At 36.2% G+C, this 12,753-nt stretch overlaps 1 protein-coding gene across 1 annotated transcript in view; it reads left to right on the forward strand.

Moving 5' to 3' along the window:
* Nucleotides 1-12,753, forward strand: part of DOK6 (docking protein 6) — a gene marked incomplete at both ends in the record, with an annotated part of 245,622 nt that overhangs the window by 123,026 nt on the left and 109,843 nt on the right. The window contains one exon of the mRNA XM_082045765.1: nt 2,470-2,584. Within this exon, the coding sequence (XP_081901891.1) occupies nt 2,470-2,584 (115 nt within the window). The remainder of the gene's footprint in view (nt 1-2,469; nt 2,585-12,753) is intronic.

Genomic DNA, 12,753 nt, shown 5'->3' on the forward strand with positions numbered 1-12,753 from the left:
GAATAACCTGGATTTTTTTTTTTTTGGTCCCAAATATTTTTTAAATCTTTTACTCTCATAGCCTCTTCTTGTTTAGCATATCTTCCTTCTCTCCTACTTTGGGCCCTTCTGGATCTTCAGAATTCAGTAGTGACTTCTGGATTTGGTATTATTCCCTCAGGTTTAGAATTCCAGAGTCTTCTCTCTCCTCTGTCTACTAGTGATCTCTTTTCCTTTTTATGGGATTTCCTTGAGATTAGTGATTTGGGTAAGCCATAGGAGGCCTCTGACATACTAGATCATTTACCATACATAGATCAGGGAAAATTAACCGTAACATTCCTTTAATGGGACATTGGTATCTGTGCTCTTCAACCCTTCTCTTTCCCTCAAGCAAAAAATAGAGAAATAAATGGATTCTTGCAAAGCCCTGAAAATGCATAACCAGAAATAAAATTGTAAGGGGTTAGGAACCAAATGGCAAGGCAAATGTTGTAACTGTGTCCAAAAAAAGGGCCAAAAGATCAACCTGGGAAACTACAGGTCTTGCTGGCTAGTTTCAGCCCATGGGAAAAGCCATGGAGTGAGTCCTCTTAAAACATTCTTGTGCATGTGAAGGAGAAGATAGTATTTGGGAAGGACAGCATGGATTTAATAAGGGTAAATCATGCCTGACCATTCTGATAGCTGTCTATGATTTTTCTATGTCACTTGGTACTCAACGTTAGCAACTCTTTTGACATTGTCTTCCACGATATTCTTTTATCCAAGCTGGGATGTTATCATCTATGTGGGTGTATGTCTAGATGATGAAAACCTGGTCAGCTAGTGAGACCAAGAAGGTCATGGTTAATGGATTATACTATACCTGGAGGTTGGTAGCAAGCGCAGAACTGCGAGGGTCTATACTGGAACCTCTCTTGGTTAGTATTGTTATCAGGGACATGGAGCAGGTAATGGAGCATGCACTCACCAACTGTGCAGACAGCAAATTGGGAAGGATCAATCAATATGTTTTCAGTAGTCAGGCTGACTTCCAGAGACCTGAATGGGCTGGAGAAATGGGCTGTAAAACTGAGTAAGAGCAAGTGCCAGGTGCTGACCCTGGGACAGAGGAGCCCCTGTGATGGCACAGGCTTGGGATGGACAGGGTGGGACCACCCCTGGGGGAAGGGCCCTGGGGCTTGGTGCATCAGCCATGAAAGATGGCCAACAGCTTCATGGGCTGTATGACCAGGACGATTGCCAGTCAATACAGGGAGCAATTATGCCCCTCTGTTCAACATTCATTAGACCATATCTAGAGTATCACATCCAGTTTTGGCTCACCTGTTACAGCAAAGATATTGACAAACTGCAGTGAGTTTTGCTGAAGTCTCCGGTTCTGGTCTGAGGTTTGTCATTGGCACCTACACATTCCACTTCATGCTTTATCTCAGTTTCTTTCCCTGGCTTCTTGATGGCTCTCACTTCTCATGTGCTCTCAATGTTCTTTTGCATATCTTTTCCCCAACATGATCCATTTTTTTTTAATGCATCATATAAAATCTTTATCTCTTAAAAACATTCTTTCCAGCATATGAAAAGGAGTGCTAGAGCATTATGCACAGGGAGCATAAGAATTGCAAACCAAACCAAACCACCCACATTCAGTCCATTTGTCTCTAGTCGTAGATGGCCAAACTCATATGGATGACATTTTAAAAAAATGAATTCTGCCCAAGGCAGATGTCCTGCCCAGAAAAGCTAACTATAAACAAATAAAGTTTGCCCAGAGTTCCAAGAAACTGAGAAAAGATTTTATAAAGTGAAATCTTAAGTAGTTTAATATAGGCTGTGCTACAAGCCCTAGTTGTAATAACATTTTTCTGCCATTTGTGTTAATTATAGTTGTCTACTTGCATTGAAGGAAAATGGAAATATATTGAATTGTTTATGCTGTAAATTTGCAACAAGACTATTTTTTGTTGTTGACAAGCTTTTCTAATATTTGAAAAATAAAATAAAATTGGGAGTTCTTGTGGTGGTGACAATTACGCTTTAAAGATAGATGAGAATCTATCTTTACAAATGTAGTGATACTAATTGGCATGATAATTGAGTTATTCCCCTTAACTAATAAGACACTGCTGTTCCTACATTAGGTTATGTGTTTGATGCAGACTCTGAAACTGATAAAAATTACATGAATATAGAAATGGAAAAATATATTATAGGATAATAATAAGACTGTCTTCTTGTCATCGTAATAATTCTTTTCAAGTAGAAAATTTTTAGAGAAGTAGACCATTCACTTTTTGATACATCTTATAGAAAGTTTCGCAGCTTTAGACTCTACTTATTTATGTAGTTTTGTCAATTAAAAAACTTATAAATGTAAATAGTCTTAGGGGCAAAACCATACATTATAGTAAAAATTGAGTAGTTATGGTTAATATTGTTATTTGTAGTATTTATACTCTGACCTAAAATACTTTTCTTTATTTTAAGGTAACTGAGCTGCACAACATCAAAAACATAACGAGGTTGCCTCGAGAGACAAAGAAGCATGCAGTGGCAATTATCTTTCATGATGAGACGTCAAAGACATTTGCGTGTGAGTCAGGTAAGCAATTGGTACTGCATCTCTAGCTTGAAGAAATCAAGTTACACATCAAAGTCTTGCTCAGATGAATTAACTTAAAACACCAGATAGAAATCCTTAGCTTGAAGGTCTCTGTTGTAAACAGGAACTTAGGAGTTTGGGATTTACATTTTTGGAGGGTTGGTAGTTTTTTTGATGGGTTGGGGTTTTTTGGTTTTGGTTTTTGTTTTGTTTTGTTTTGGTTTTTTGTTGGTTTTTTGGTTGTTTGTGGTGGTGGTGGTTGTTTGTTTGGTTGTTTGTTTGTTTTTTTTTACTTTGGGAGGTATTGGGAGTATTGCAGAGCTCTTTCTTCCATTACTTATCTTCAACAGCATGCAGATGGTGTAAAGACCAGAGATTTTCAGCTAAACTTGGAAAATTGAGTAAAAAATAACTGTGAAATTTTTATTAAGTCAAGATGTGAAACATTCTTTTACCAAGTTTTGCTATAGGCACTTACTAAAGTAATAATTATCATGCCATTGCGAATAAGAGGTAAATACCAGCTAAAACCTCAGGATATTGTAAAGCTGGATGTCAAGCAGTCTGTGATTTGAACAGCTACATGGTATAATGAATGAGTTGAGAACAGACTTCAGCATCGTGGTACATAATGACTTGTGAGAGTGTGAGTTACTTGTGAGACACTGAACTCTGCACTATTAAAGTGCACTGATTTCTTGTTTGAAAATGCAGTTATACATATCTGTGTCCTAGGGTATATTTTCCCTGAAAAAAAAATGTTTTTAAAAAGAATGAGTAATTTTTTAATTATAATGTTTCTATTTGTTTAGTGATGTTTTAAACTGTGCATTTTAAAATTATATCTTAAGATTATCATATAAACGTTGCATGGTGTACAGTCTAACTTAAATACAGTGAAACAAAATTCAAGAATTGTGAAGGAGGTAGGTTAATAGTGTGTAAGGTCATGAATTACGTGGATTGTGGATTTTGGATCAAGTACTGCAAACATTTATATGTACATCCCATCACAAAATACGGATTGGCAGACTTTTGTTTATTAATTTAAATTTAAAAACACACACATAGAAAATCTGTGACTTTCTAGGATCATTTTAACAGATTATTAGATAAATAGTTCAAAATAAAGACTTTGATTTCTAATGTGTATAACTAATAATGACTCTATAACATGTTTAATAACCAAATAAAAACATTTTAATTATATTTCAACAGCACTGTAATCTGTTCTACAGAAACTTTTTCCATTTGCCTACACGTGTTCCCTGTATTCTCTAATGAAAAGATCTTATTCCTTCTGTAGAAGTACTATGGTGCAGGTATATTTGAAGAGTGACAGCAAATCATAACTTCAGTATTCTTTCACCAAAAAAGGGCAAACCTAAGAAAATTCAGCATGTCTGGCCCATTCATCCCTTTCTTCTGTAACAACCATGATTCAACCCATTAACCTTGAACTCAGTTCTATATACAAGTACCTTAAGGTTCTAACAAGATGAGAGGTATGAGGTGCCTTACCTTAAGGCTATGCTCTATGCAAAAACATGTTTTGAGTGGATGGAGCCTTGGGTGAAGTGACAAAAACAGTGGGGAGCTTGTGGACAGAGACCAAAGGGCAAACTGACACAGGTGATATTGTAGTAGGTGTCTACTGTAGACCTTCTCATCAACAAAGGTTCTTCACCCGGAGGGTGGTGGAGCACTGGAACAGGCTCCCCAGGCTCCCTGTCACGACCCCAAGCCTGACAGTGTTCAAGAAGAGACTAGACAATGCCCTCAGACACATGGTGTGAACTGTGGGGTTGTCATATGCAGGGACATGATTCTGTGATCCTTGTGGGTCCCTTCCAACTCAAGACAGTCTCTGATTTGAAGATGCTATGATCCGCCTTCTCTGTTTAGTGGCAATGGTTTCTATGGGACAATGCCTAAACTTGTAACAACCTCATGGTGTATAGGGGTGTACGCACCAGGTTTATGGTCACAAATCAGGCCACTTTGGTTAATGCAATAATACCTTTACTAACACCTATTATTTTCCATGGCTTCAGTGGGAAAGAGCCACTCAAGTGGTTTTGACTCAGTCAAAAATCTTCAAGAATCAGAGCTGCTTGATCTTGAATTATTTAGGAACCCAAAGTTTCATGATAGCAACATTTTTTCCAGCATAGAGTCTCTAAGTATACAGAAGGAAGTACTTAGTTTCCTATGATCTTGACCTCCAGGGGCAGATCGAAGGACAGTAATGCTGTACACATTGCAAAAGGTCTGCTGAGCTTACAGTCAATAATTTCTTGGAAAGGAGGAGGAAGCAGTGTTCAAAGCTGAGCTGGTTTTATATTGGACTGAACAATGTGAGGCACAGGTTTTGTCAGAGTTGTACCAGGAAGTGTTTTGAAATAACCATATCATTTTGGTTTTGATATAATGAGCTGATATCTTTTTTTTCTGTGCAGTCTAAAAGTCCATGTAATGAAAAGTAGCACACTTTTCTGGTACTTAGCTTTCTTAATTATGGAATTAAGCACAGTAAGATGTTATTCTGTTTTAAAATAGGTCTCTAGAGATACGGAACACTTCGGTCCTCTCCAGAAAACCTGAAAGCTGTGATACCAGCCCACTGGGTGTGCAAGCTGGGAACCTATGAGTTTTTACTGAAGTTCCTCCAGATTCTAGGCCCTCAGGTTCCTTAATGTCTTCAAGTCAGCCACTGGCAAGTCTGAGCTCTGGAGGGGCTGTGGTCCCCATATTTCTGTTAGGATTTCAGCAAATTAGTCATCTGAGGAGCCTCTGATTTTTGGTAGTCCTCATCTGCTAATGAGTATATTCTGTAGAAAAACAAAATTCCTCCGTATGTTTTTGTTATCATCTAGCTGTTCCCATCACTACAAGCAGTGTTCCCAACATCTCTAACAGCTGTAGAAATCTGTTCAATTCTGAAGCTCTATTGAAATATCTTGAAGAGCAAACCAGTCTCTGATATTCCAGTTCCCTAATTCAAAGCATGGAGTAACAAGTCTTTAAAGAAGAATTATCCCTCTTCAAGGAGAGAAGGAAGCCAATTGCTGTCACTGTATCTCTTTCTGACATCTGCTGTAGTGGGCAGAGTCTTGTGACTTTGGTGATTAGCAGGAAACATTTCCAAATTGTCTCAGTTACCATCAGAATTGTTTCAGTGGAAATAAACTTATGACAAGTCATGGCTAAATAAATAACATGAAAAGTGGTCTGTAACTCAGACTTAAGACAGACTCTAAAGTGAGAAATCTTCTTCAGACCATGTGAATTTGCTGCCACGCTAAGGTCTCAGTTTCAGCCTCCCTGAAAACCATGTGAAAGTTATTGCTGTTAAGCGAATTTAAACTTTTTTATTATTATTATCAAGAATCTTGAAATTGTGGGTTGCTTTAGAAACAGGGAAATGCAAAACTCTTGGGTTGCTAACACATTGAGACTTGACATAAAGTTTGCTCAATGTATAAGGAGATTAAATGAAGAACAGAATACTGTGAAGAAAAATGAAGCATTTTGGGGAAATTGAGTTTATTTAATCCAGCATAATAAAGGTTAAAAAGATCTTACTGTTGTCTTTTAAATACTTGCAGGAGATAAAAAAAGGGAAAGATTTTAAGATACAATGTGACCTTATCACAAGAACAAATACAGTATATATGCCCAGTCTCAGTCTGTGTTGCAATGACCATTCAGGAGCAACAAAGATTGAAAATTTAGAGGAAAATTTCTAGGAGTTAAATCAGTGAGGTTCCACACAGCCTCATAGAAATTCTTCCCCATTCCCATGTGGGTTTTGTTTCGGTTTCTTTGGTTGGTTGGTTAGTTTGTTTGTGGTTTGTTTTGTTTTGTTTTCTGCAGTCCACGGTATATTATCAAGCAAATGGAGAACTTCTTTTAACCCTGGATGCTTGCTATTGGGTTTGAGGTGCTGTCTTTCCCTAATACCTTAAAAAAAAAAAAAAAAAAGTTGTTGGGGTGGGTTTTGTTTTGTTGTTTTTCTTGGTTTTTTTTTTCAGATAAGTGTGCTGGCTTTGTGTAGATATAGCTATGTTCAGACACGTATCTATTGTGAAGCTCTTCTTGCAAGCCTAATATCTGTAATGTGGCAGTATACTTAACTGTCTGCACTGAGAAAGACATTCTGACATGCCCTGTAAACTCTCTCTAAATTTCTAGATATGATGCAGTGAGCAATGGTGGCTATGCAGGACAAGCAAGAAAATGAAATTGGCGGACATGAATACTGAATAAAGCTAGAAGTTTATGGTTATGGAAGTTACTAGCATGGCGAGGATTGTGCCTAGCTTTCAAGGAATGAAGTTTCTGGGTTGTACTAGGACAGCGACAGACCATATTGGAGCATGATTTTTCTTTTAGTGATGCGGGCACAATATTAATTGTTACAATTCCCTGGCTCTTTTAGGACCAGTGGACCCACCAGCTGAGGTTCGTGTAAAATTTATTTTGATTTCTAAATGACAGTATATGAGGAAAACTGATGAACTTTTAAACCAATTGACATAATCAAATTGGGGGTTGTCAGTAATATGGATTCAGAGACAAGAGACAAAGTCTATTCATGCGGAAATGTAATTTTGGTGATTTGAGTATAGAAAAAGTAAAGGGGCAAAATCACAGAGAAGTCTTAAAACCGCAACTGTAAAACAAATGCAGACATCCCCCAAGACACTGACATTTGTCTGGCTTCTCTTCAGTACAATGCTCTAGTCTGTATAGAAGTAGATTAATAGAAGTGGTTCATTTCTTTCCAGGCATGCATGAATTGCAGTTCTAGAATTGTTGCAATCAAGAAACAACTTCACTATTTTTAAGAGGTTATGCTTTGGCATTCCCTCAAAACTGCCGCTGTACAAGTCATGGAGAAAATACAACTGGAGTATTCCTAAAGTCAATCAGCTATTCCATTTGAAACTTCTGGTCTAGGGGTTTATCTATCATTACACGATATTGATATAGCTTAACTGATATTAGTATTCTTGCAGTTATTTTGACTGAATCAACCATTTGAATTTATTGAATTCTTACTGCTGTGATGATTACCTTGATGTATCTCTTACATACATCTGTAGCATAAACAGTATTTTTCTTCTATATTCTTATGCTTTCAGCTTTTTCTGAGTGCAGTCAAACTGTGATAAGTAAGTCTTGTTATAACTGAAAAAAAAAATGTGTTTTCTTTTTGTTGAAAATGAAAGGCTGTTGGTGTCAAGTGGCAATTTGTTCAGCAATGTGGTTGGTTTAGTTCTGTACATATTTTTTCCTTTTAAATACATTTTCGTCATTTGTTGATTCATTTTAAAAGGCACAAATTCAATTCATTTTTGTAGTGAAAATCTTTTGGGCTATTGCCAAATTACTACTGATTATGAGCTGGGCTTTTTCTCCTTTATAGTTTTCTGAAGCAAACATACTCTGTGCTTGAAGAGTTTGACAGATGTCATTTCACTATATCCTTTGACAGCTAAGAAACCTGGAGGTTTCGTATTAAAATTGCAGTGAAACACTGATGTTTTATTTTTACTAACAATAGAAATGGCAACATAAGTTTTAAAATCAACCAATTTAAAGTTCCCATTTTCACTGTTCCGTGAGTTTGAAGCTCCAGGATCATGGAGGTGGTGGAGGTGAAGAACAGCTTCCCAAATACAGTTTTGGTGCTGGAGAGAGGAATACAAAGTTCACCTTTGGCATGCATAAACAAAGTCCTATATAGCTGAAAATATTCTGAAGGGTGGTGTATTTCTCTGTTGAAGTGACAGGAGTTGTTATATGAAAATTTATGACCCTGCCTTTTCTACTTTATGTTTGTGATTATTTTTTTTTTGCATACTGAAGGGGCCTTACTTCTGCAGAAAGCATGTGGTTCATTGGTGATCAGATGCGTGTTTGCACTTCTGCATAAGCCACAATATTTTGAGATCCAAACAAGAGAGTGAAAAGGCAGGCATTGCATGAAGTTAAATATGTTGCTCTGGATTCTTATGTTCTCCCTTTTTGGTCATAATATTTGAAACAATATCCACTTTTAGGGCAAAGTTCAGTCTGAGTCATGGTTATAAATTATATATTCTAAGATTAATATTTAGGATGTAGATATTTTGTCCTAGATAAATAGTTCCCTTTTCATAAATAATTACTTTTATTTCTTATTTTTTCATGTTTGCCTAAAGATATGCATCTTTATTCTGACTTTAGCATTTATAAATTAGAAATATTTGGATTTTGCTCTCATTTCTCATAGTTGGTTGCCTTTCTGTTGGTCCTCATTGTTGTGTGGTTATCTGTCTGAACTACGCTGTTACACTTTTCTGACAAACATTGATAATATGTGTAACTAGCAAATGGGAGGAATGCAGAAAATACCACCCTATATTAATGTCATAGCCACTGATGGAACAGGTGCTACACAATTACTTTCCATCATTTTCAGCCATGCAAACCATTCTGAAATTAATTAGCATTTTTAAAAAATATATATTCGAGGAAGACAAACTCCTTTTTTTGTGTGTGGTTTTTGGTATGGTTTGGTTTGGTTTGGTATGGTTTGGTTTGGTATGGTTTGGTTTTGGTTTGGTTTGGTTTTAGTAGAATTGCCAGCTGCTAAATTTGAAAACAGTAGACACACAAACTGGACATCATCCCTTCAGTACTTGTCCCAGCAGGTCCCTGAGCTGAGAACGCTGCTGTATTCTCAGTTTGTAGGGCAAATGGGGAATAGCAAGGAAACAAGGTTAACTTCTACCTTAGCAGAAGAGTGCACAGGCACCGTAGAAAAATGAGCAGGAAAACCGTAAGATTACTGAATGTGTAAATCGAAAAAGGTAAACTTAATCCAGGACTGCAATATGGGAAACCCTAAATTTAAGGCTTTGAAAGTCAAAACATTTGAAGGCTGAATTTTTTTCTTTTTTTCCCTAAAGTTTTGTTACATGGTTGTATGTATTGGAGGTATGATAAGCATTCAGTTACCCTTGTTGTTCATATATTGTAAACTTCTCTGAACACTATTTACTAATGTTTAACATAGTGTATCTAGATAAGTAGAGCAATTCTGCATTATTCTTTCTTCCTGGACAAATATACTGAAGTGCGGGCACTGTATGTGCACTCCTTATCACAGTGTTACCCAAAGGGATTGGAATTTATATGAAATATAAACTGTTCCCATAGGAACAAAAGTCAAAGATAGCTAAGGTAATAGTGAATCATCCATTTTAGAGCGTGTGTAGGACTCCACGAGAGTAAAAGAATAGGAAAAAATCTTCCTGCCTGCAGAAGCTGAACAATTTGTGAAGGTAATCAGAAAGCAGCAAGTAGATTTCAGTTTCATCTTGTATATGCTGCACAGTCAGCTGAATTTTTATTTTAGAGAGACTAGGAGAAATACATGAATCTCTAAGTGTCTGCCCTAGAAATTCAGCATATAGTAACCTTTTCCAGTAAGCGGAGTAGAAGTAGGTTAGTGATGGTTAAGTCCAGGGTGTAGCATACGAGGGTATGTAATTGATTATTGGAAGTTCATAGAAAGTTTCATAATTGCTTCCTGTTGTTTTTTGTTAGTTTTTTGTTTGTTTGTTTTTTCATAAGCTGCTAAACATCTGATGAACCTTATCATATCTGCACTCTCCATGTTTTAGAACAGAACAAAGTCTGTATAAGTGTGATGGCACAAGTCCATAAAAATGCAGTCTAAAACCATGGTCTAACATTTGGCTTACAAGGAAAAGAAAAAAATTATTAGCTTCTGACTGTTTACCTTAAACTGAAATCTACAATTAGTGGTACTTTGTGCACCTATATATGACAAGATTTCTTCATTATCCCATTTTGAGATTCTTAGTGGATTTGAAAAATGCACTGTCATAAAGAAGTGCTAGTCCTAGAAAACAAAGGTTTGGAAATACTGTTTTATCCTTTGTATAAAACATGGCATAAATGAATTTCAATGACATTTAGGATATTTTTTAATCGTAGTATAAGTGTGAAAGTCCAAATCTATTTCTTATCATGTAAACATGTTTATTAAGAAGGTAAGGCAATAAAGCATTATATATTTGAATGTCTTCATGCTATGTATCCTACAATGTCCTACACCTTGCATTTAAAATATTAGTCTGTTTTACACTGCCAAAAGGCATTCACGCACAATAATAAAAGTATTCCTGAAAACCATCTCAGAATCTTGACGAGTTTTATGCATAATATTGCTCATATTTTTAGTTATTAGCAGTTTGCAGAATAGGGAATGGAAATGCAGCTTCATTAACTGAATGGCAGATGTGACAAAGCCTGCAAAAGAATCTCCGACAGAGAGTTTGTAGCATGGATTTGCAACTCCTATTACCAGGAAGAAATGTGAAATATTAAAAAAAATATGCAAAATAGAGAAAAATTCCTCTTTCTTCCTCTTCATCCACTTATTTCTGATCTAGCCAGATGCTTGTATTCTGTGGCCATACCTTGGCACTCATCAGAGGAATTACACAGTTGTCTTTACACACTACCTGAGAACAGATGAGCTATGTTCCGGAGCAGGAGTAAATCTATGCCTTCTTTCTCCTGAAAAAAACCACTCATTCAAATTGTTGCATATTTTATATAACGCAGAAACTAAAACCTCTCTAGGGCTGTTTTTTAATGTGTTCTTACATGTGGGAATGACAATATGAAACAGCACGTTGGGTTCTATGAGGGTGATATTTGCAAGTAAATTTAATGTTTTCTTTTTAAAAAGACCTTTTAAACATCTGTGTTAATAAGCACTCTGGTGTCTGCAAAACAGACCATGATAAGTATTTGTCATTCGACATGAAGCAAAGTAATTTCTTACTTGCTTACCACAATACAAAAGGCTTTAGGATATTTTCAAAACTTTGTAACTTAAGGGGCTTTTTCCTCCTACCATTTAGGTTATTAGGTGTATTACCTGGATTTCATTATGATGATCATAGATCTGAATTATTAATAACGACTGCATTTGAAATGATGGTCTGTTTGGCATTTAACCAATTGTGACCAATCAAATTTCATTATCAGATATTGCAGAGCAATATCAAGTAAGTCTTAGCATGAAGAAAAAATTAAGAAAACAATCATTGTCTATATTTATGATAGAAAATAAGGCTTGAAGTAATCTTGGGAAGCCTCCTTGTCCTCAGGAATATAAGCTATACCTATTTCTATGTGTATATGTATATTATGGTATATGTGTGTATCATTTCTGGTACATTGTGTCTTCTAGGATTAGGTTTTTTTGGACGTAATTAAAGGAAACAAAAATGTATCAGGAGGACTCAGGTTGAAAAGAGAATGGCATAGCATCATATATTTGAAACCAGAATAAAAACCTGTCTTTTCCATCTTGGTTAATCAATCCCAGCTGTATAACGCATGTGGTAGTCTTTAATTTAATAATTTGTTTTAGGGCCCTCTGCCCTGGTAAGTACTTTGGAAGAGAAGTGAATGAGATTTGCATTTTAAGAAGTTTTTTGTAAAACAAGAAAAATGGATTTTATTTCTTTCCTAGGCTTATACTTTCTAGCACCTAACACTACAAAATGCAATAGTGAACATTTGTATAGTTTCAAATTTACTACTGCCTGTGTTCTAAAGACTGCAATTTTAAAACATTTTTTAAAATGTTCTTGGAAGAAGGAAATTCAAACAAGATGTTCTCCTTGGAAATTCAGGCAGGACTCCAGAGCCTGATTACTGTTGTGTAGCTATTATTCCCCAGACATTTAGGCTTCTGACCCCCATCAACATGATACAACTGCCTTTGATGCTGAAGTCATGGTTTCTTCAGCAGCCTGCCAGGCAGACAGGCAAAGAGATGAGTAGATTTTTGACAGTGCATTTAGGTCTTGATGAATCTCCACTTAGTCAGAAAAATCTAACCAGCTCTAAGAATAGCACACCTCGAAACAAATCATCACTGCCTTGAGAATTATCCTCTAAAAACTTGCCGAAATGTTACCACTGTGTTAAAATGTGTCATCTGCAAAGGGTTATATTTTTCATTGCCTAATGAAGAGTCAATAATTTGTTGTTGTTGTTGTTATGTCTTCATACCTAGATACAACCAGTCTTGGCCACAAGCCAGCTCAGTCTGTAAATTGTGCAGCTTTAAT

This window comes from Streptopelia decaocto (assembly GCF_964273445.1).
Source record: "Streptopelia decaocto genome assembly, chromosome: 2".
In the NCBI taxonomy this organism is placed as follows: Eukaryota; Metazoa; Chordata; class Aves; order Columbiformes; family Columbidae; genus Streptopelia; species Streptopelia decaocto.